This window comes from Cetorhinus maximus, chromosome 5 (assembly GCF_964194155.1).
Source record: "Cetorhinus maximus chromosome 5, sCetMax3.hap1.1, whole genome shotgun sequence".
Taxonomy (NCBI): domain Eukaryota; kingdom Metazoa; phylum Chordata; class Chondrichthyes; order Lamniformes; family Cetorhinidae; genus Cetorhinus; species Cetorhinus maximus.
The window spans coordinates 68,914,610-68,938,670 of record NC_135883.1 but is presented as its reverse complement, the minus strand read 5'-3'; the positions used below and the strand labels follow the sequence as shown (position 1 = coordinate 68,938,670).

Genomic DNA, 24,061 nt, shown 5'->3' with positions numbered 1-24,061 from the left:
AGCCAATTTCTCAAGCTGCCCTGAGAGCTTCAATGATTTGTGCACATAAACCCCTAGGTCTTTTCTGTTCCTGCACCCCTTTAGAAATTCACCCTTTATTTTATATACTGAAACAATCTGAGAATTGCTGAATCCCTCACCATCACCATCCTGGGGTTACAATTGACCAGAAACTTAACTGGCCCAACCATATAAATATTGTGGCTACAGAACAGCAGAAACGTCGTTATTTCTGAAGAGGTGCTAATGCCCCTGTGACTGCAGAGATCAAATCCCAAGGAGTTGTACAAAGACCATTTATATTTCTAAGGCCAAACTCCTGGCTAACAGAGACGACCCATCCGCGAGTTCAAAGGACCAGGAAATCTCTGTTGAATTTATTAATGGTTGAAACATTAACCATCTCAAAAATCCAGACCAGGAATATACATCCTTTGTCCAAATCAAGGTAAAGAAGTGGGAGTCATGTCACATGATCCCCACCACCACCCCTTCTGTACCAGTGCCTACAAGACTAAATCATCTCTATGTACCTATCCTATCGGGGAAGTCATCTCTTCTGGAAAAGTGGATTATCCAGCATCAGTCTTCCCCCTGCTGATTCTGTGAAAGAATACACCATTAGACTTTGATTCTGGCCTCTGGACTCATGTGAAACAATCATTATTATTTTCTCTGTGGTCTTTGCCCTGTACCTCTTTCTTCTCCTTATCCCTCTTTTATTGTATGAGTGTACCAAGGACTATGTAGCGACATCCCTTCCCGTGTTCTGAGTCTATGTAAAATAAACTAACCCGTTTAGTTCACCCTATCTCAAGTTTGCTGTGGGGTTATTAATAGAGAATTGGATCACATCAAAATTGAGAGGTTGATAAAATAGCCACCACTTAGTAAAGGGGGAAATCAAAAATCAAAAACACCTTTCTGTTTACAGACAGGTGGTGAGAGGAGAAATCAGAGCTGTTTAAATTAAACCCCCCCTCTTGTCCATAACACACTACAGCAACTTGCCAAATATCCTTCTACAGCACCTTCCAAACACGCTACCTCTATCACGTAGAAGGATAAGGGAAGCTGTAGCATGGGAACACCACCACTTGCAAGTTTCCCTCCAAGCCACACACCATTCTGACTTGGAACTACATCGCCACTCCTTCACTGTCGTGGGTCAAGATTCTGGAATTCCCTTCCCTAACAGCACTGTGGGGGTGCCTACATCACAAGGACTAAGAAGTGCTAAGAAGGCAGCTCACCACTGCCTTTCAAGGACAATTAGGGATGGGTAACAAGTGTTGGCTTTGTCTGGGATACTCAATTCCCATGAACAAATTAAAAAATTGCCTCTCCTCATTCTTCCTAGCAAAATGAATCGCTTCACACTTCTCTGCATTAAATTTCACCTGCCACATGCCTGCGCACTTCACCAACCTGCCTTTTGAAGGTGATCACTATCCTCTGTATGGCTCATAATACTTCCAAGTTTTGTGTCTTCTGCAAATGCTGAAATTGTGCCCTGTACACCAAAGTCCAAGTCATTAATGTGGATCAAAAAAGCAGTAACGCTAGTTCCCAACTCTGCAGAAACCCACTGTATATGTTCCTCCAGTCCTAAAAACAACCGTTCACTACTACCCTGTTTCCTGTCACTCAGCCAACTTCGTATGTGTGCTGCCACTGCCCCTTTTATTCCCCGAGCTTCAACTTTGCTGGCAAGCCTATTATGCAGCAGATTATCAAATGCCTTTTGGAAATCTGCATACACGACATCAACTGCATTACCCTCATCAACCCACTCTGCTGCCTCATCAAAAATCTCAATCAAATTAAACATGATTTGCCTTTAACAAATCAGTGTTGACTTTCCTTGATTAATCCTACCTTGTCTAAGCTACTGTTAATTTTTTCCCTGATTATTATTTCTAAAAGCTTTTCCACCACCAAGGTTAAATTAAATAGCCTGCAGTTGCTGGGTTTATCCTTACATCCTTTTTTGAACAAGGGTGTAACATATGCAAATCTCCAGTTCTTTGGCACTACCCCAGTATCTGAGAAGGATTGGAAAATTATGGCCAGTTCAGTACCTCTGCAACTTCCTCCCTTAGTACCCTTGGATGCATCTCATCCAGTCCTGGTGACTTATCAACTTTAAGTATAGGCAGCGTTTCTAATGCCTCCTTTATCAATTTATAGCCCATCTGGTGTCTTAATTGCCCCCTCTTTCACAATGACTTTGGCAGCATCTTCTTCCTCAAGACAGATACAAAGTACTCGTTTAGTACCTCAGCCATGCCCTCTATCTCCATATGTAGATCTCCTTTTTGGTCCCCAATCTGCCCTACTTCTCCTCTTTCCACCATTTTACTATTTTTATTCCTAAAGATGACTTTTGGATTCCTATTTATGTTAGCTGTCTCTTCTCATACCCTTCGTTGTTCATAATTTTTTTTTCATGTTCACTCTGAACCCTCTATATTCAATGTATAGATCTATCTTTATATTACATACCTACATTTAAAGATTAACAATGTTAATTACAATGTTAACTTTCTGTATATTAACCTCACTTCCTGTTGTCACGTTTTTATATTTGAACATTCAAAGGACATCATAAGTGAAAAAAATCCTAAGTGAACATTTTATAATGGGAAAACTGTCAATCCTTCAATCTCACAACTTATTGAAAAACCAGTGACATCATTCAGTACTTTTTGAAAAAATGCCTCAAGTCTGAAACAAAAACGCTTTTAAAATGGCATTTTTACAATAACAATTTTTGAACATTGTAATTTTTGTTTGTGTAAGAAATTTGTTAATTAACATAGTTTAAGTTCACAAATTCAATCATGCTTGGTTTCTTTATATCAAACCTTAAAAGGCATGAACAGGCTGAGAATGGGGCAACACAGCTGAAAGGGATATGTGTAAACAGGGTTTGCAGCTGGGTTGGAGAGGACAGACAGGCATGACTATGATAGGGAGTTAGGATCTGAAAGAGGGTAAAGCTGTTTAGGTCCAATTCTGCTGAAAATTTTAAAATCCAAGCAATTTCTGCTCCACCCACCCCAATTCTGCTAGACACTCTGTCTCTCCTACATCACATTCCCCCACTTAAACTCCTCTCCCAATCCAGCTGGATCCTTTTCTCTTGAATTTCATCACGTCCGTTAATAAATTGTAGGAGTACCTCTTTATGCTCATAAAACCTTGCAGATCACTCAGTTTCTCACTGATCGGAGAACAGTTCCCAGATGGTATACCTTCCTCAATACATCACAAAAGCTCCCTGCAAGCCATATTGTTCCCTGAACTACGGACCCCTTTCCCAATGCCCCCAAGATTCTAGGGTGCCCCGTAAGAGTGTGGATCAGTAGCAGCACTACCACCTCAGTAGGTTGTGAATGTGAAGCCCACTCCAGAGGCTTGAGCACAAAATTTAGGCTGATGCTTTTAGTGTAGTACTGAGGGAGTGTTTCACTATCAGAGGGGCTATCGTTTGGATGACGTGTTAAATAGAGGCCCCATCTACCCTCTCAGGTGAATTTGAAAGATCCTATTGGAAGAGCAGGCAGTTCTCTCTGGATTCCTGGGTCCAATATTTATCTCTCAACCCACATCGCTTAAACAAGTTACCTGGCCATTATCTCGTTGTTGTTTGCAGGGTCTTGCTGTGCACAAATTTCCTACGCTGCCAGTGATTACATTTTAAAAGTACTTAATTGACTGTAAGGTGCTTTTGAATGCCATGTGGCTATGAAAGGAGTTTTATAACGCAAGTTCTTCTTTCAAGATACTGCTAGACCCTCTCAAGTGTCAGAACCTAGACTGCTCCCAGTGATGGCGAATTGTCCCTCAAAAGGTTACCTGGCATAACACTCCCATTTGTATAAAACTTCCAATTTACCATATCTAAAAAGGGGTAAACATTTCTTTTGTCATCATTTTATTGAATCACTCAACATATATTTACCAAAAAATTTTCATCCTTCATTTTTTTCCCCCAAAGTTATTAGATGTAATTTTCACATTCACCACCTTTAATCTAGTAGAGTAGATGGCTTGCTTATTGTACATCCTAGTTAAATCAATGGGCTGAAAATGGGGTGGATTCTACAATAGCAAGCAAGCAATCTGCTCTGCCAGGTATTTCTAACCCTATTTCAAAAACGTATTCAAATTAGTGAGCAATTCCATACCAGGCCCACTGCTCTACTTCCAATTAGCTCTGAAACATTTTTTAATCAGCTATTCATTCCCAGGGATTAGCATTGCTATTTTATCTTTTGCAATTTTTTTGTTAGAAAATCTATTTTCAATCTGATACAGGAGTCTTTATCATTCATTCAATTTTTCAAAGACAGAAAAGGAGTAGTCCATTTATTTCCTTGAATTCTGCCAATCAGGTCATGGTTGATCTGTACCTCAATGCAGTTACCTACCTTTGCTCCATAATCCTTGACCAACTCACCAAACAGAAATTTATCAATCTGTCTTGAAAGTTTCAAATGGCTCCCAGCATCCATAATCTTTAGGGAGGGGTGAAAGAGGGTTTCAGATTTCCAATAGCCTTTGTGTGAAAAACTGCTTCCTGATTTCACTACTGAATAACCTGGCTCTAACTTTAAGATAACGCTCTTTGAAGACACACACTGAAGACCAAAGAAATATACAAACACACAAAGAGAAGCAGAGAACATGGACTATAAACATACAGAGTGAAAGAGTCAGAGTAACAAGATAGAGTCTCCAAGTCAGAAAGACAGAGTGGAAGACATTAGAGCCAAGACAGAAGTAGTAAAAAGTGGAACAAACAATCATAGCTGCAGGATGTGAATTTGAACCTTCTGCTGAGAAATACCACAAAAATATCGAGTAATATAAAACTGAAGGTCAAGACTTACTTAAAACACCCAGCTTACCTTTCCCATAAAAGTATTTTCGATAATAGTATGCTCCAAGATCAATGTGTTCTATGATATATCGCTTCACTTTCTCTCGATGGATTGCTTGGTTCTCTCTTGGTACCTCTAATACTGATACACCTGCATTAGTGCAATGAGAACTGAGTGAGGACTCAAAGGAGCAACTTTCACTGCAGGTAAATGAACAGGAGTTAGCCCTGGAAAGTGCAATGCGTCTCTCCCCCTCCCCTCCAATCTCATTCCTGAAATACGGGCATGCCAAGGTCAAGTTATTGCTTTTCCCATCTCCCTCATCAGAATCCAAATTCTCCTTTGAATTTAGTTCCTCTTTGCTGCCTGTTGGAGACTCACAGTTTGCAGGGTAGCCTCCTGGGATTGGATGCTGCGAAGCTGCAGAAGCACCAGTGGTTGTGTTTTTCCTTTGCCCTACATTAGCCCTATTTGCCATCGCTTCATTTACATTAAACAAAATGCTCTGGACATCATAGTGTGCAAAACATTTATGGCACATCCATAATTGGTTGCTTTTCTCCAGTCTGTTCTCTTCCTGCTCGAAAGAGAACTTTAAAGCCTCATGTTCACTTTTTGCAGTTCTCAATTTTCTAAAAAGAGATGCCTCTATTGTTTCAGGTTTCAACCTCCGTTTGAATGACTTGTCTCTATCTTTGCAAAAAAAAAGTGGGCTATCCACATAATCAAATCCAGAAATTCTGACAAATTCAGCTCGAGAAATCTGAGTTGCTGCTTGTAGGCTGGGCGACATTCCAGAATCACAGCGCAATAGATCACTAAGCCCAAGTGGGCCAGGGCTCCTCTGGTCCTCACTTTCACTTCTGTACCCTCTAAGCATAGCAAAGAAACTGTCACCAGTTATTCCCTGTCGGTCAATTGAAGAAGTGCTTCCATATTCACGATGAAGAGCAGCACCTGTATTTGGATTTACTGCATTCTGATCAAGAACATCTTCGGAATCTATATCACTGATAGTAACATCACTGTTGCTCCTCTGTCTTATTGGGTGAAGTCCCCTCTGTGGGGACCTGAAGAGGTCTCCGAAAACATATCTTGCATCTGCAAAATCCAAATCTTCAGTAATATCTGGGTTTTCCTCAGACAGACCTTCAATGCTTTGGTCATTCTGTCCATTTTGACTAGCTCTCATCATGGATACACTATCATAACTGGCTAATGACCTGCTATCCCATGTCATTAGGTTACTATTTGCTCCCTCTTTTAGAAATTCTTTCTTTGGTGGCCATTCAGAGATTCTTGCCCTCACACCCATCTTTGGCATGGCAGGTGTTCCATTAACCTGACTACTGTTGTCAGATTTGCAAGGCGTACCAGAAGCAATGGGAGGTCCCATGTTACCATTAATGACTTTGTATTTTCTAGCAAAGAAATCATCAGACTGCATACTTCTAGCAGACTCTGTAGAGAATCCTGAAGCACCACTGGAATGAGGTTGTTCTTCGTGTACTTGCTTTTTGTCACTCATATCCATTCAGGGAAAAAGCAACCATTCTTAATTAAAGGTGACCAAGTCCGCTTCATTACATTATGGTCAATTTTGTGAAGTATTAACAATATACCCAGGCTGGAACGAATTCCATTTACAAAAGAAAGCTAGCTTTAATTGTTGCAACAGTTTGATAAAAAAAAATTAAATTCAGTGCATCATCTTCACATTCAAATTATTTGAACAGCAGTTAGATGGATCAATAAAACTTGTAGTCAGAGCTGTGCATCCTGTGCCCCTCTTACGTCTGTGCTCACTTCTTCACACTGCATGTCACTTATTGCCATCAATACCTTCGGTGGGCCAGCAGCTCAAAGCAAAGATGGTCTACACGACAGATGCTTCAATAAGTTTCAGAGGTGGACTTTGGTTAAGGATCTACAGGGACAAAAACAAACAAATAAAGCTGCAATTAGTGCGACTGCATTGGATACCAAAATCTCTTCAAGAATTTAAACTAAGAAAAATAACTAGCATTTCATAGAACGTTGGAAACTGAATTAAGACACTTATAGACTACAATTCAATGACAGTAATTTTTTTTTATTCGTTCATAGGATATTGATGTTGTTGGCTAGGCGAGCATTTATTGCCCATCTCTAATTGCCCTCAAGGTGTTGGTGAACTGCCTTCTTGAAGCACTGCAGTCCATATTCCTTATAGACTTTCTAGCAATCGTGATATAGCTGACTGGTTTGCTTGGCCATTTCAGTGGGCATTTAAGAGTCAACCACATTGCTGTGGGTCTGGAGTCACATGTAGGCCAGACCAGGTAAGGACAACAGATTTCCTTCCCTCAAGGGCATCAGTGAACCAGCTGGGTTTTTACAAAAATCAACAATGGTTTCATGGCCATCATTAACCTTTTAATTCCACATTATTTTTTGAACTCAAATTCCACCAACTGCCATGGTGGGATTTGAACCCAGGTCTCTAGTCTAGTAAAATGAAAAACTTTCAGTTTTCATAAATAAATAGTTCAAATGTATAAAATATACAAACCACCATGAATGGCCAAATCTCAGTGAAAAGAAGTTTTAAAAAATCAAAAGTAGGAATTCACTGAAGAACAGTGGAATTCGGCACAAAAATGAAAATACCTGGAAAAACTCAGCAGGTCTGGCAGCATCTGCGGAGAGGAGCACAGTTAACGTTTCGAGTCCGAATGTTTGCATAACAATAGCAGAAGAATGTTACAAACCTGTTAAATGTTTGTTTGCTACTATCACCAACAGAAATCTCTAATCTCATGAAATTCCTCGACTAAGGAAGTGTTAAAATTTCAGCATTTTAAAATAATTTGTACTGCAGAAAAGTTTGTCCAAAGGAAAAGTGGGTGATGGTGAATCAAATGTGTCTCAGCAAAGTTAATTTTACATGAACATAATGGCTGCTTCAAGCTGAGCCAAGTATTCTCTGTACTAATATTTTCTGATTCATGGCACAATCCCTTCCCAAGCTGTACCAAAAGTGCAGGGCACTGGGGCTTTGTCAACAGGCTTTAAACAAAACTAACTATAGAAGAGGCTTGCCCTACGTACAGCCCACAGGCTGGATGTGGCCCGCGAAGCCCCTCTATGCGGCCCCCCCGGAGCCACTGTTCAAAATCCCAGTCAAACAGGTAAGTTTTAATAGGAGGTTCTGCATGAAGCTGCTCCTCCATAGACTCACTAATGAGCCTATCATCAGCAAAAGTGGGATAGAAACAATCTGTGACTTGAGGAGCAACAGACACCGGCTGCAGTGCGCTCAGGCCCGTGGAGCCCAGAGGTGGGGAGCTGAGGACCGGGGAGCCCAGAAGCAGAAAGTTGAGGGCCGGGGAGCTGAGGGCCGGGGAACCCAGGAACAGGAAGCTGAGGGCCGGGGAACCCAGGAACAGGGAGCTGAGGGCCGGGGAACCCAGGAACGGGGAGCTGAGGGCCGGGGAACCCAGGAACGGGGAGCTGAGGGCCGGGGAACCCAGGAACGGGGAGCTGAGGGCCGGGGAACCCAGGAACGGGGAGCTGAGGGCCAGGGAACCCAGGAACGGGGAGCTGAGGGCCGGGGAACCCAGGAACGGGAAGCTGAGGGCCGGGGAACCCAGGAACGGGGAGCTGAGGGCCGGGGAACCCAGGAACGGGGAGCTGAGGGCCGGGGAACCCAGGAACGGGGAGCTGAGGGCCGGGGAACCCAGGAACGGGGAGCTGAGGGCCGGGGAGCCCAGGAGCAGGGAGCCGATGAGGGTAAGTGGGAGGGAGAGCGCGCGAGGGGTGGGGAGAGCGCGCCAGGGGTGGGGAGAGCGCGCCAGGGGTGGGGAGAGCGCGCCAGGGGTGGGGAGAGCGCGCCAGGGGTGGGGAGAGCGCGCCAGGGGTGGGGAGAGCGCGCCAGGGGTGGGGAGAGCGCGCCAGGGGTGGGGAGAGTGCGCGAGGGGTGGGGAGAGCGCGCGAGGGGTGGGGAGAGCGCGCGAGGGGTGGGGAGAGCGCGCGAGGGGTGGGGAGAGCGCGTGAGGGGTGGGGAGAGTGCGTGAGGGGGAGAGGGTGTTGGGGAGAGGATGTGAGGGAGAGGCTTTGAGGGATGGGGGAGAGTGAGTTGGTTTGAGGGGGAGAGAGGGGGAGAGAGTGCGAGAGGGAGAGAGTTTGAAGGAGGAGGGGAGAATAAGAGTGTGTGTGGGGGGGGGGAGAGTGTGTGTGTGGGGGTGAGATTGGCGGGGGGGAGAGTGTATGTGTGTGTGGGTGGGGGGAGTGTGTCTGTGTGGTGGGGAGAGTGTGTGTGTGTGTGAGGGGGGGGAGAGTGTGTGTGTGTGGGGGGGAGAGTGTGTGTGGGGGGGAGAATGTGTGTGTGGCGGGGGGGAGAGTGTGTCTGTGTGGTGGGGGGGGGAAGAGTGTGTCTGTGTGGGGGGGGGGAGAGAGTGTGTCTGTGTGGGGGGGGGGAGAGTGTGTGTGTTTGGGGGGAGAATGTGTCTGTGTGGGGGGGAGAGTGTGTGTGTGTGTGTGTGTGTGTGTGTGTGTGGACACCATAAATACGTGGAAAAACTCAGCATGTCTGGCAGCATCTGCGGAGAGGAGCACAGTTAACGTTTCGAGTCCGAATGACTCTTCAACGTTCTGATGAAGAGTCATACGGACTCAAAACGTTAACTGTGTTCCTCTCCGCAGATGCTGCCAGACATGCTGAGTTTTTCCAGGTATTTTTATTTTTGTTTTAGATTTCCAGCATCCGCAGTTTTTTGATTTTATCTTAGTGGAATTTGGCATTTCCTTTTGCTATGCCATCTCCATACTGAACTGCAATATTATTATTTGTCTTAAAAAATATTTACAACAAACCTGCCAAATACTTCATTAATTTAATAGTCTTACTGAATGACTGAACACCCTAGATCTTTACATTCAACTTTAAACTAACACTTTCAGAATATTTGCATTCGTCACTTAGTGAGACAGTTTGAACCCTCCAGTTTGATATTAATGTTTCAAAGCTTGTATTGTCAGCACACTAACATAACCTCCCAACTGCAATCTTCTGATATATATACTTTCACAACTCCATCACTAATGGAGAGCATACAGTTTATGTCATATCCCTTCTTGTAATGTTTTCATTATTGCAACACATTGACAAAGACTGCATAAGTCTGCTACATATTTTTTCATTTCACAGATGTACACTATTTTAAGGTACTGTTTAAGAAAAAAGGTATTATGTTTAAGGAAAATGTAGACCCCATGAAATGCTTTATAGTTGCAGTGAATTATCAAATGAATATGTGAACAAAGGTAACAGAAACACATGCTAATAACATTTAGGCTTTACTTTTCTCTTTCATTGGTCCTCTTCCTCAGCAGTTTGCTTCAGCAATGCCAATGGGTGTGGAAAAGCCAAATCCTCACGAATATTGTGTCAATGCTATTTCACATTCAAGGGCAGGCAACATTTTAGTGCAGTATAAATTGATATTGATTACTTAATTGAATTCATAATTCCAAAATCACCTTTAAAAAGCAGGGTGTGGTGCATTACAATGTTTATTCCAAATATAAAATAAGCCCCAAGTATGATGTCTAATCAATTATACTACAGGTTACACACAATGTGAAAATAGCATATAGTTACTCTTAAATATGAAATTCGTACAAATGTGAAAGGAACAGAAAAGGGTTTTTTAAAAAACAGGAAATGGAATACATTAGTCATTACCTCAATTTGTGGGTAAACTACATATAAATATATGCACAAAATTCCACTTCTTCACATACCTCCAGCCAACTTTTTACATCATCAATCCCTATGTCTACATTTATAACATAACCTACAATGTCAGACTATAATTACACCCTCTCAGCAGTAAAGGCACTGCAGCACTATCACTGGTGGGAGGATGTAATTAGAGCATGATAATTTTACATAAGTTCTTACGCCCATAGGAACCTTCCTATGATGGAAATATAAAAATTGGGACAGGTGACTTTAAAATGGAACTGAATTATACCTGTACAACCTTCCCCAGTTGCCAACCTCCACCCTTTCATCCTGCTCAACTTGAAGAGTATAACTGGGCTTAGCTCCCCAAATGCAACATTATGACAGGCTGATGGATAATATTTATAAGTTTTGCATGTAACTTGCACTTCCTGTAAATTGCACACTTGCTGTAATCCTTTTACTATCACATGTTGATAATAGAGCTATTGTTTTAAACATAGTAACTTCTGATTCAAGAGAAACAACATGAGAAAAAAAATTACTGGGTGACTTATTAGTGCAGGTGGTTCATTGTTCAACTCAGCCCAAAGTACTGATATTTCAGGGTGCTCAACAGCAACTGTCATCACCCTCAGTTTGGCAAGTTTTGTCAGTTTTCCACCAGGCCATTACACTAAACTAGAAACAATTTTCACATGGATTGTATATTGGGTGGGCATTGGTGTGTTATTCACTTCATTTACTTGATGACATATATGAAAGATCCACTCATTTACATTGACAGGCAAGCTAGCTGGCAGTCTAATCCCACTGCTCAGTCAGCTGGCTGTGGAAGAGTGAGCTGTGCTGAAGGGTGGGGTAGAGATATATAGAGGAAGAGAGGAATCCCTCAAGATGTTCCTCCAATGCACTGGTTATTGTGTTGCTGTACAGATAATGTTAAACTCAATGAACAACTGCTTCTTGTAGAAGAAAATCCACTGTCCAATTTAGCAAAAATAAGCAATTTCCGATCTGCTTGTCCTCTTGCTTTTTAAATTTCCTGCTGTGCAGTAATCCAAGGAGACATAGATATCAACAAACCATATCACATGGCTCAGTAACTCCAGCTGTACCACAGTATCTTTGTAGCAAAGCCTGGAGAATTGGTGTGCAGCAGAAACTTATTTTTAATCCCAAATGTTCCCTGTGAAAAACACATTTATTATTCCATTTTGTGAGTTATCTAGATATATTTCGGCCACTCAGCTACAGCAAGAAAATGCCATCAGGCAAACAGTTGTCATGCCAAGCCACTGTCTTATACCTACAAAGTGCATTAAGTCTTATTTTGCTTGGAGATGCTTTCTTTCTCTACCTACCAACTCTTCACTTCCAATCCTAAATCTAGCCACAGCAATCACGACCACTGAAAATGGACTCTATGTCATAAAATAATTTCTTGAATAGCAACAAGAACATATTAAAATGGTAGCTTAAAAGCACAGGACCCAAAAATGGACTCATGTAAAACTCATGATTGGTGTCAAATGTCAAAAAAATGCCACATTATACTCCTTTATGCTATCTGAGTAGTACTTTTGCACAAAAAAAAATCTGTTCACTTGCCTCATGAATTTGATGACAAAATCTACTTCTATAGTCTCTCTAACAATCGCAGCCCATTCATCACCTCCCATGTGAAGTATTTAAGGCAACGCTGTGTATTCACTCTCCTGCGCTGGAGTCTACGTCTCTTGTTAAAACAATTTATTAGCAGTTAGTTTACCTATAGCTCTTGAAAGCTTAAAAATGAAGAGGAAATGATTGCTATGATAGGATAGAAACTCAGTGGCATTTCACCTCTATGACCTGGGCTCAATTAAGCCCAGACTGATCAGATAAGAGTCTTCGCTGTTGGCTCCAAGAGTCCAATGTGAGCTTGGGCTGGTCCATTACCGTTCCTAGTAACATGAGCTTATCATATAAATATTACCCTATTCAGTATTAAATGGCAATCTCACTCAAAGGTCACATGATGAGAAAAAAAATGTTGCTTTGCTGCAGTGCAGACATTTTTTCTAAGGTAGGTTGCTGAGGCAGAGTTCAGGGAGCTTTACTCTGCATCTGTCTCTGCTATGGCTGATGTTGACACACTTTGCCCAAAATGGGAAGAGTTCCTTTGCCACAGTGCTCAGCGAGCACAGTAAATTTTTTTAAAAAGGAACATTCCTTTTTCTCCAGTGCAACAATCCCCAGCTTGTTTATTCTCCCCTCAGAGTTTGGGTACATGATGTGCCATTATCACTTTAGCTTACCCTTTGAAATTCTCATTTTCTACAACTAGAGAAAAACCCACTTTCTTGTTCAACATGCTCTCTGTAAAAAGAATAACTCAATTTTGCTATAATTGAATTGGGGAGACAGATGTCATTATGAATGATATACCACCCCCAATGCCTCCTCCACCTGTGATGGATCAATGCAGAGTGGAAGGAAAGAAATGGAAAAAAGGAGTCTTCCTGAGGAAGCTACTTTACTGCCAGCTTAATTCTTCTTTGTACCAATGCCACTAGCTTGTTTTAAAAGAAAAAATACCCAATTCAAACCACATAACAACTCGTGTTTTAAAAAAGTGACCTGACCTATTAGCACTTGTCAGCTGAGCAGTCTGTTAATACAGCAGAAGTCCATAGAATCAGTGCACATATTGCTCAAAAGCAATTTACTTCGCAGCCCGGCCACAGGATGCATTAATATACCTCAGAGTACATAGAGACAGCAGCTAAATGCATAATCTTTCTCAGCCTTGAGCTAATAATAGCTCTGCAGTTTGCCATTGTGACAGGAATCTTTCATGAAACTCAGGCCCAGGCATTTCATTACACATTCCTTTGTGCTGTTGAATGAGTCAAAAAAAGTCTTCTTTAAGAAGCTGCTGTACTGAATGAGCCCCATTCAACATAAACCCCATGCTCTGGCCATTTCATCCAGCTTTGACTGAAATGCTGCTGGTTCTGAGAAAATTAGAAAATGTGCTAACTACTAAGCAATTTCAACTAACACAGCATATATTATCATTGAATGGTAACACCACAGAAGGAGGCCATTTGATCCATCGTATCCCTGTCACCTCTCCGTAAGAGCTACTTTGCTAGTCCCACTCCCATGCCCTTGCCCTGTAGTTCGGCAAATGTTTTCTCTTCAGCTAATGATCCGATTCCTGTCTGAAAGCGTTAATTAAATCTGCCACCATCACATTCGCAGGAAATCATTCCATTTCCTGACCACTCACTGCATAAAGATTCTCCTCATGTCATTGCTAGTTCTTTTTCCAACCACCTTAAATCAGTGGCCTCTGGTTCTCGATCGTTCTGCCAATGGAAACAGTTTCTCCTCGTCTCCTCTGTCCAGACACCTCATGGTTTGGAACACCTCTATTGAATCTCCTCTTAACCTTCTCTACCCTGTAGGAGAAAAACCCCAGGGTCACCAATCTAACTTCGTAACCTAAGTCTTTTACCCTTGGAACCATTCTCGGAAATCTTTTCTGCACTCTCTCTAAAGCCTTCACATCCTTGCTAAAAGTGCGGTGCCCAGAATTGGACATAATGCTCCACTGTTTTATAAAGGTTCACCATAACTTCCATGCTTTTCTACTTTGTTTCTTTATATAAAGTCCAGGATCCCATATACCTTATTAACCACTTTCTAAACCAGCCCTGCCACCTTCAACAATTTGTGCACATACACACCCAGTCCCTCTGTTCCTGCACTCCCTTTAGAATCATACCCTTTATTTTATGCTTCTCCTCACTCTTCCTTTCAAAATGTATCTCTTCACAACCACTGCATTAGATTTCATCTGCCACACGTCCATCCATTCACTAGCCTGTCTATGCCCTGTTGAAATCTCTCTAATTGTCCTCACAGTTCACAATAGTTTCAAGTCTTGTGTCATCTGCAGATTTTGAAACCTCACTTTGTACCTTCTTCCAGTTGGATCAGGTGAAATCTACTGTATCTTTAATGATGCTCATGAGACATTTTACTGCATGAGAAAATATAGGACTATACATCACAATGACTTTCAAGAGTTGAACAGGTTTAGAGGAGTGTGCCAAAAGGAATTCCTCTTATTAAATTGGCAGACGACCACACATTTTTACTAAATTTCTAGGATGTCAACTGTCTGTGATCAGGAGACAAGAAAAGTAATTCTTTCAAATAATGATACCTCCATGTTCAGTTCCTCGTTCAGATGGAACACACATTTTTCAGCATGCCCTGATGCTGTTCCCTGTCAGGAAGTTTAAAATAAACCACATCTCACTTTAGTATTGTCATTTAACACTATTCTCAAACATTGCCATCTTGTTATTTGAAACAAACTATTTGCGCTGTGGGGTTTTTTGCAGCAACCCATTCAATCTGCTATTTTGGAGATCTGTTGTGCTTGAAACGTCATGTTGCCATGAAAAATAGTGGTAATATGATTATTTTAAATGCCATGAAACATCGCTTCATTTCTTCTGGCTCAAGTTTCATAAGTTGAAACGGGAACTTACCAAAGTAAGAAAGTATCCATGGGCAGGTGTACTGTAGCATACTAGAAAGATTTTTAGGAACCAAACCTTGACAGAAAAATAGAACAAAAAACAGATCATTCAGCCCAACTGGCCTAAGCCAGTGTTCATACTCCACGATAAGCAGTTTAGTACATAGTTGGAGGTTCCTCCTTCTGTCTTACCCAATAGATTGCACTGTCAAAGCAGAGGACATGGTGCTTCCATAATGGAGTGCTCGACTCCTAGATAACGAAGGACAAAAGTATATGGCAAGGATAGTTAAAGCTGAGGTTACAAAGCTAGAGATCATCAAGGAGAATAAAAAGAACAAACTCGCATTTATACAGAACCTTTTGCAAGCTCAGGATACCCAAAGAGCTTTCCAGCCAATGAAGTACTTTTGAAGTGTAGTCACTGTTGTAATGTAGAAAAATGAGCCAATAACGAGCTGCAGTTCGCAATTATCACAACGGTGTGATGGAAGGAAACTACCTTTGTAGATAACGGGAACTTTCGATCACGTGATCAGATAACAAGTTAAACCATTCATATCAGCAGTGACTGGGATTCACTGAAAGCAAATTTGAAGGATCCACATAACAAAAAAGGAATGTTGCCCTCCACCCCAGGATAGAGAGAATTGCATATAGATCATAAAGTGCTAATTTGGTTAAAGCACTGTTAAAGGATGAGGTTAAAACTTTATTTTAATACTAACACTGGAATTAGAGCTATGTATAATGCAAAGAAATTGCTGGTGTCACAGGAACATGACAAAACTAGGAAAACAACTGATGAAGTTAGGAGGGTGGAAAGGGCAGTGTTTGGAGAATCAGTGTCATCAGAAGGAAGGCATGAATTATAAATGGAACTTATGCACTCAACCCTCTGAGATTTTCTGTCCCTTAAAATGAATGTGTAAATTTTTTGGCTTGTTATATTATTCGTAAAGAGCTAGGACCCAATTGTTATGAGAATGTACACCAAAGGGACCACATTTACTGCTGCACCGCAGTCAGGTGATGAGCAACAATGCACCAGTCCACAAGCAACATGAAGAGCTAGGAGTTTCTGCAAATGTTCCTTATCTGCCTGAACTTTCCGTATTAGCTCTTTCCTTTTCTGTCAAGAGCTCTGCGTGTATCTTTCAATGTTGGCCTTGAGAATTTCAATATCTGACTGCAACCCATTCATTTGGTTTTGCATATTATCACAGAATCACAGTGCAAAAGATGCCCTTCGGCCCATTGAGTCTGCACTGATATGTGAGAAACACCTGACCTACCTACCTAATCCCATTTACCAGCACTTGGCCCAGAGCCTTGAATGTTATGACGTGCCAAGTGCTCATCCAGGTACTTTTTAAAGGATGTGAGGCAACCTGCCTCCACCACCCTCCAAGGCAGTGCATTCCAGACCGTCACCACCCTCTGGGTAAAAACGTTTTTCCTCACATCCCCCCTAAACCTCCTGCCCCTCAACATGAACTTATGTCCCCTCGTGACTGACCCTTCAACTAAGGGGAACAGCTGCTCCCTATCCACCCTGTCCATGTCCCTCATAATCTTGTACACCTCGATCAGGTCACCCCTCAGTCTTCTCTGCTCCAACGAAAACAACCCAAGTCTATCCAGCTTGCTAAAAGCCTCTCTCTTCCTTCTCATCGTAACCTGAATATCTCTGGTCATCCATGGTTCTCTGGGCTTGTTACTCCTTCCTATCACCCTAGAGGGAACATGTTGAGCCTGTACCCTCCCCATTTCCTTTTTGAACGCCCCCCACTGCTCCTCTGTAGATTTCCCCACAAGTAGCTGTTCCCAGTCTACCTTGGCCAGATCCTGCCTTATTTTACTAAAATCCACTCTCCCCCAATCCAAAACATTTTTTCGCAACTTGTCTATTTCTTTGTCCATAACAAACTTAAACTGTACCATATTGTGGTCGCTATCACTAAAATGCTCCCCCACCACCACCTCAGCCTCTGTCCGGCTAGATTAGGTCCAGCACTGCGCCGTCCCTTGTTGGACCCTCTACGTATTGACCTAAAAAGTTCTCCTGTACACATTTCAAGAAATCCACTCCATCCAAGCCTTAACACTATGTCTATCCCAATTAATGTCGGGAAAGTTGAAATCTCCTAATACAATTACCCTGTTGTTATTGTTTCATTATCTCTCACAATGATGGAATTTACCCAATCTGTAGGCTCTGACTCTGGCAATCACATTCTTGCTTCTGACCGGAGGGTACTTTTTAATGGGTATACTACCTTCAGTGACATTGCCACCATTTCATGGTTTACTGAGATAAGCTGCAGCTCTTCAGAATTGCTCAACCCCCACGTAGCAGAACCATCTGTTTCTGTGTATTATGGCACAGCCAATGGTAAATGCTGAGTTTTTCAAATCCCAAAGGGAAACTTGAAACAACTGCCACAACTTGTTTTGCAATTTGTATAAATTTTAAGATGCATGTCCTGAATTCAGTTGTAATAAGACCACCAAGACTTATTGGTTTTTACAAAACTAAACATTTATTAATAGAAGAAGTGACTTTAAATACATAGATCTACAAATTACTACAATGATAATTTCTAAATCCCCTAATCAATCTAACTCCCAGTTACACTTTCGTTAAGGCAACAATAAGACTCGTAGATTTTAAAAGACCCAGGCAAAGAAACATGATACCCTGAACAAGTCGACTTCCAAGTGAGTTTTCTTAACTTCAATCCTTTGAAGACAGCAGCTTGAGGCACAGATGCTAAAAGATTTTACACACACTTGTGAGATCTTAAAAAAGCCTTCCCCTACACACAGCCCTTGCTCCTTTTTTATACATATCTTTCTCTTTGAATGCAAGTACCCATTGTTTCACTATGTCTTTGGACTTTATCTCCCTGATAATAAAACCCTTTCATAGCACTAAGTTTCACCAGTGATCTCTGGGAAAAATAAACACACTGTTTCTAAACTTCACCTCGCTAGGTGACACATTTCACCCCTTTGAAAACAATCTAGTCTGGTTTATTTCAAAATGCAAATATTCCCTTGCCACCTATGTTTCTAAACTTCCCCATGCTTATCTAATTAAAATTTCAAACCTAACCGCTCCTTAGATCTAATCACCCAGACTAGCTGCCTCTAATTCAATTAAATCTCATACACACACAGACACATCCCACTATTACTCTATTTTACAATATAAGTTACAATAACACTATTATACCTTCTTGACATCCCCCTCCGTATTGAAAAATGAACCATCATAATTTTTTAAAATAACTTCATTTTATTAACCCATCTTATACTATCTCCTATACTTACGAATATACTTACACTATTACATTACCAAATACATGCATTAACATAATATATATACAAATCCTGCGCATCAACAGAAATCATTTCAGTTCAGTGTCCAGGTTTTTAGATGTCCAATTTTCCCTTTAAGCTTCAAACTCTTGATAAAGCATCTGTAATAAGATTCTCCCGTCGAGCAACATGTATAATTTGTAGATTAAATGGTTGCAGTAATAAACTCCATCTGAATAGCCTTGCATTTCTGTCTCAAAATTTGTTTAGAAAATTTAAAGGATTGTGGTGTGTATAGACAATTGTTTCTGATGAATTGACTGCCACATAGATTTCAAAACGCTGTAATGCTAACACCAAACCCAACGTCTCTTTTTTGCTCACTGAATATCCTCTTCTGTTGTGCATTCAACCTCCGTGAAAAATACGCTAATGGTTTTTCAATTCCAGTGCATTCTTCTCGTAACAGTTCAGCCCCAATGCCTATGTCGCTTGCGTCAACGGCCAACTTAAATTGTTTGGCGTAGTTGGGTACTGTCAAAACTAATGTCATAGTTAATATAGTTTTCAAACTGTCAAATGCCTTCTGTTGCTCCTGCATCCATTGAAACTTCTTGTTCTTTTTAATAGTTCAATCAGTAGAGCAACCACACTGCTAAAATTTGGTACAAATTTCCAATAAAACCCACTCATGCTCAGAAATCTCAAAACTTCTCATTTTGTTGTAGGCACTCAGAAATTCACAATAGCTTTGACTTTCACATCTCTCGGAGCCACCTTACCATGTCCAATAGTATGGCCTAGGTATGTAACTTGCGCTTTCACAAATTCACTTTTAGCCAAGTTCATCACCAAATTAGCTTCCTGTAATTGAGTAAATAATTGTTCTAAGATGTTATAAATGGTCCACCCACGTAGGACTGAAAATTACCAAGTCATCAATATAAACAGCACAATTGCTCAGACCTGCAATTATTTTGTTCATCAGTCTTTAAAATGTCATAAGTGCATTCTTCATTCCAAATGGCATCACTTTAAACTGATATAGTCCATTTGACGTCACAAAAGCCAATATCTCCTTTGCTCTCTCCGATAGTGGTACTTGCCAATAACATCCTTCTAGCAAGTCAATCTTTGTGATAAATTTTGATTACCCCACTTTCTCCAACAGTGGTATAGGATATGAATCCGCTTTTGTTACCGCATTCGCTTTTCGATAGTCCACACACAGTCTTTGTGTTCCATCCAGTTTTGGTACCAGTACAATAGGCGAACTCCAGTTACTGCACTTAGACTCAATGATATCATTTTGAAGCATAAAGTCAAATTCTCTTTGTACTTATGATAACTTTGCTGGATTTAATCTACAAGGATATTGCCTCAGTGAAGATGCAACTTCTACAGACACATCATGCATAGCTAAATCTGTCCTCCCCAACTTATTTCCACAAATAGCTTTGTGTGACTGCAATCGCTTTTCCAAATCACTTTGACACTTGTCTGGAAGACAACTCAATATTATATTTAAATTTTCAAGTACCTGCTCATTGCCCAATTTGATTAGAGGGAAATCAATTTCAGAATCCTGCATTTCAACTTTTTTTTCCATTAGCTACTACCATCAACACCCCCTTTTGGTCCTCTTCCTTGTCCAAATACTTTTTAAGCATATTTACATGACACGCCCTCTGCTTTTTTCTTCTATCTGGAGTATTTGTTAAATAATTTACTTCACAACTTCTTTTCAATCCTGTAAGGCCCACTAAACTTTGCCTTTGATGAATCACCCAGTACTGGTAACAGAGCTAGCACTTTCTCTCCAGCAATAGAATTCCAAGCTGTAGCCTTCCTGTCTGCTTTCCCTTTCATCACTTGTTGTGATATCTTTAAATGTTCCCTAGCCAACTCACAAGTTCTGTCTAATTTCTTCTGAGGTTTGATACGTAACCCAGGAAAGTAGTTTCTGAATTTTGACCCACCAATTTTTCATAAATCAATTTCAGTGGTCCGCTCACCTCATAACCATAGACTAGTTCGAATGAGTAAAACCAGTTGACGCATTAGGAGCATGCCTAATAGCAAATAGCAATAATGAAATTCCCCTATCCAAATCCTGTGGATAATCCTGACTGTGTGCTTCTGACTGTATGCTCTCATCATAATTTTTAAGAGTTTGATGCCATCTTTCCAAAGCCCCTTGTGACTCTGTATGATAAGTTGTTGACTTAAATTATTTTATCCCCAAATTGTTCATTACTTCCTGTGACATAAAAGTTGAACCCTGGTCTGATTGTATTTCATTAGGTGAACCATTTCTTGTAAATAATTTAGTTAACTCCTCCACAATTTTCTGTTGTAATGTTTCTGAAAGGTATTGCTTCAGGAAATCTGGCAGACACATCCACTATTGCCAGCAAATGCTGATTTCCACTTTTAGTCTTGGGGTGGGGGGGTCTACACAATCAATCATGACCCCAGTAAAAGGCTCTTCAAATGCTGTAATTGGAATTAGAGGTGCCGGCTTAATCACTGCTTGTGGTTTCCCTATCACTGATATGTTCTACAGAATTTGGCTACATCCCTATGCAATCCAAGCCAATAAAAATGTTTCTGTATCTTCACCTGTATCTTTCTCATTCGTAAATATCGCCCCATTGGAGTTTCATGAGCTATCCTTAGAACCTCATTTCTATACCCTAGTGGGATAACAATTTGATGTACCTCCCTCCAGCTTTCATTTGCTAAAACATGATACGGCCTCCATTTTCTCATTAAAATATTACCCTTAAGGTAATAACATTCTGGAATACATTTTGCCTCTGTTTCCGAGTAAGCTGTCTGATATAAATGTTGCATTTGCAAATCTTTTTTCTGTAACTCTGCTAACTTTCTTGAGTTAAACACTTCAGCTGAATTGTCCTCTACTCCCTGAACAATGTTATCAAACAGTGTCAGCTAATTTGATTTCAACAGCTTCTTCCTGCCTTGGAACTGCCTGTCCTTCCTGTTTTTCTTGTTTCAACTTATGAGCCTGCGATCTCGTTATCAGGCAATCTGGAAACAATCCAGGATGCTCTCTCTGCAACATTTTTATTGAAGACATTGTTACAGGCTGCTCAACTACAATAGGCATCACCCACATTTGTGATCCAGCTATATCATTGCCCAGAATAAATTAAATGGGCAACTTTTGCACCACTCCAACAGTCACCTTGCCTGTTTTCCACTTACTGTTTAAATTTACCTTCCACAATGGAATAGGTTTAGCATCTCTGTGAACCCCACTTATTATCACCTGTTCCTACAATACTCCCTCTGAGCAACAAATGTCACTATGCCACAACATTAAAGATTGACTAGCCCGTGTCTCTTAAAATTTTAACAGCTTTACCTACTCCACCCTGTACACATGGAAAGACTTTCCCTTAACATACAAAATCTCTAAACATTCCTGCAACCTGCTCCTCCAAATTCTCTTGGGTAAATTGTGAACACATTCCCACTTCTTTACCTATCACTGTTTCTTCCTGTTTTATCTGTACACAAGCCACTGGTTTTTCCTGCAGCTGAAACTCAGGACCCACAGTACTCTTACTTCCAGAACTTTTCTGCACCTTTATAATTCCAACAGATTTTCCCAGCACACTGACTTTGTGTGTCCAATTTTATTACAATGAAAACACCTCAATTTTCGAATGTCACTTCTATCCTCAGAACCATCCCTTTATTGAGAAAAAAATTTGCTGGGAATTTCCATCTACTCCACCTCTTCCCTGACTACCCACCTTCCTTTCACCTTCCCACTTTCTATCATTTTCTGATTTGAAAGGGTGACAAAAAAAGGCTTAGCTCTATGAATTAACTCATAATCATCAGCTATTTCTGCTGCTTGTCTTACCATTTGAACCCTCTGTTCCTCCACATGAATTCTCACTGCTGAGTGAATTGAATCTTTAAATTCCTCCAAAAGAATTACTTCTCTAAGAGCTGCATATGTTGTCTCTCTTTTTAATGCCCGTACCCACCAGTCAAAATTACTTTGTTTTACAGTTTCAAACTCAATATAAGTTTGCCCAGGCTGTTTTCTCATATTCCTAAATTTCTGCCCGTATGTCTCAGGAACCAACTCATATGCAGTCAAAATAGCCTTTAAGACATCATAATTCACCATTTCTTCTGACAGGGAAGCACATACTTCATGTGCTCTACCCACCAACTTGGATTGTAACAACAATGTCCAGTTTTCCTGCAGCCATTTCATCTATTTAGCTATCTTCTCAAATGAAATAAGGAATGTTTCAACATCATTTTCCTCAAACTTTGGAAGAGCTTGTACAAATTTAAGCATCTCCTCACTGGGTTTTAACTTAAAGGTTTTTTCATCATCAGAGCTTTCCTCAGAATCTGAGGTCTCTTTTTTTTAAAACTTCCAGCCTCTTAAGCTGATATTCTCTGTCTCTTTCCTTAATTCTCTCTTCCATTGCTAACTTTTCCCTCGGGAGATCAAGTTTTTGCATTTCCATTTCTTCTTGAAATAATCTCTCTTTTTCCCTTTCTTTTTCTGCTGCCTCTAGTTCCAGTTTTTCTTTTCCAATTCTTTTTCATTTGCCTCCAATTCAAGTTTTCTCAGTTCCTTTGCTTGTTCAAATTCAAGCCTCTTCATTTCCAACTGAAGTCTCACTACCTCCAGCTATGACTCGCTAATGCCAGGTATCACTTCCAACTTCAAATGTTGTGCTACACCTTCAATTATATCTGCTTTCCTAGCCCTCGCAGGTAACCCAAATTATATTCGCCAATTCCAGTAAATTAACTTTAGTTACCTTTTGTAAACCAGCCAAAGTTAGAACTTCAACTCCCAGACCAGTCCGAGCAACTGCCAAAGCCACATTGCAGTCTCAGCTCTACAAAAAACCTCACCCCAACTCCTGAATTCAAAGTGCTTCTCGTACTCGTAACCTTAAGATTCACCAACTTCAAAAAAATCAAGGAACTTCAAATATATCCCGCAAAGAGCCCCCAGTATGTTATGGCACAGCCGGTGGTAAATGCTGAGTTGTTCAAATCCCAAAGGGAAAACTTGAAACAACTGCCACAACTTGTTTTGCAACTTGTATAAACTTTGAGATGTGTGTCCTGAATTCAGCTGTAATAAGACCACCAAGACTTATTGGTTCTTACAAAACTAGATTAAACATTTATTAATAGAAGAAATGACTTTAAATACATACATATTTCTACAAATTATCACTAAATCCCCTAATCAATCTAACTCCCAGTTACACTTTCGTTAAGGCAACAGTAAGACACGTAGATTTTAAAAGACCGAGGCAAAGAAACATGATACCCTGAACAAGTCGACTTCCAAGTGAGTTTTCTTAACTTCAATTCTTTGAAGACAGCAGCTTGAGGCACAGATGCTAAAGGATTTTACACACACTTGTAAGATCTTGAAAATGCCTTCCCCTACACACACCTTCTTTATACATATCTTTCTCTTTGAATGCAAGTACCCATTGTTTCACTATGTCTTTGGACTTTATCCCCCTAATAATAAAACATCTCATAGCACTAAGTTTC

The 24,061-nt window shown here is 40.8% G+C and overlaps 1 protein-coding gene across 4 annotated transcripts in view; it reads right to left on the bottom strand.

Annotated features, from left to right (window-relative positions):
- Positions 1-24,061, bottom strand: part of LOC144680703 (signal-induced proliferation-associated 1-like protein 2) — a 637,588-nt gene that overhangs the window by 438,518 nt on the left and 175,009 nt on the right. For all 4 annotated transcript variants that reach the window (XM_078541960.1, XM_078541959.1, XM_078541961.1 and 1 more), the window contains exon 3: positions 4,917-6,816. In XM_078541960.1, the coding sequence (XP_078398086.1) occupies positions 4,917-6,423 (1,507 nt within the window). In that variant the 5' untranslated portion in view covers positions 6,424-6,816. The remainder of the gene's footprint in view (positions 1-4,916; positions 6,817-24,061) is intronic.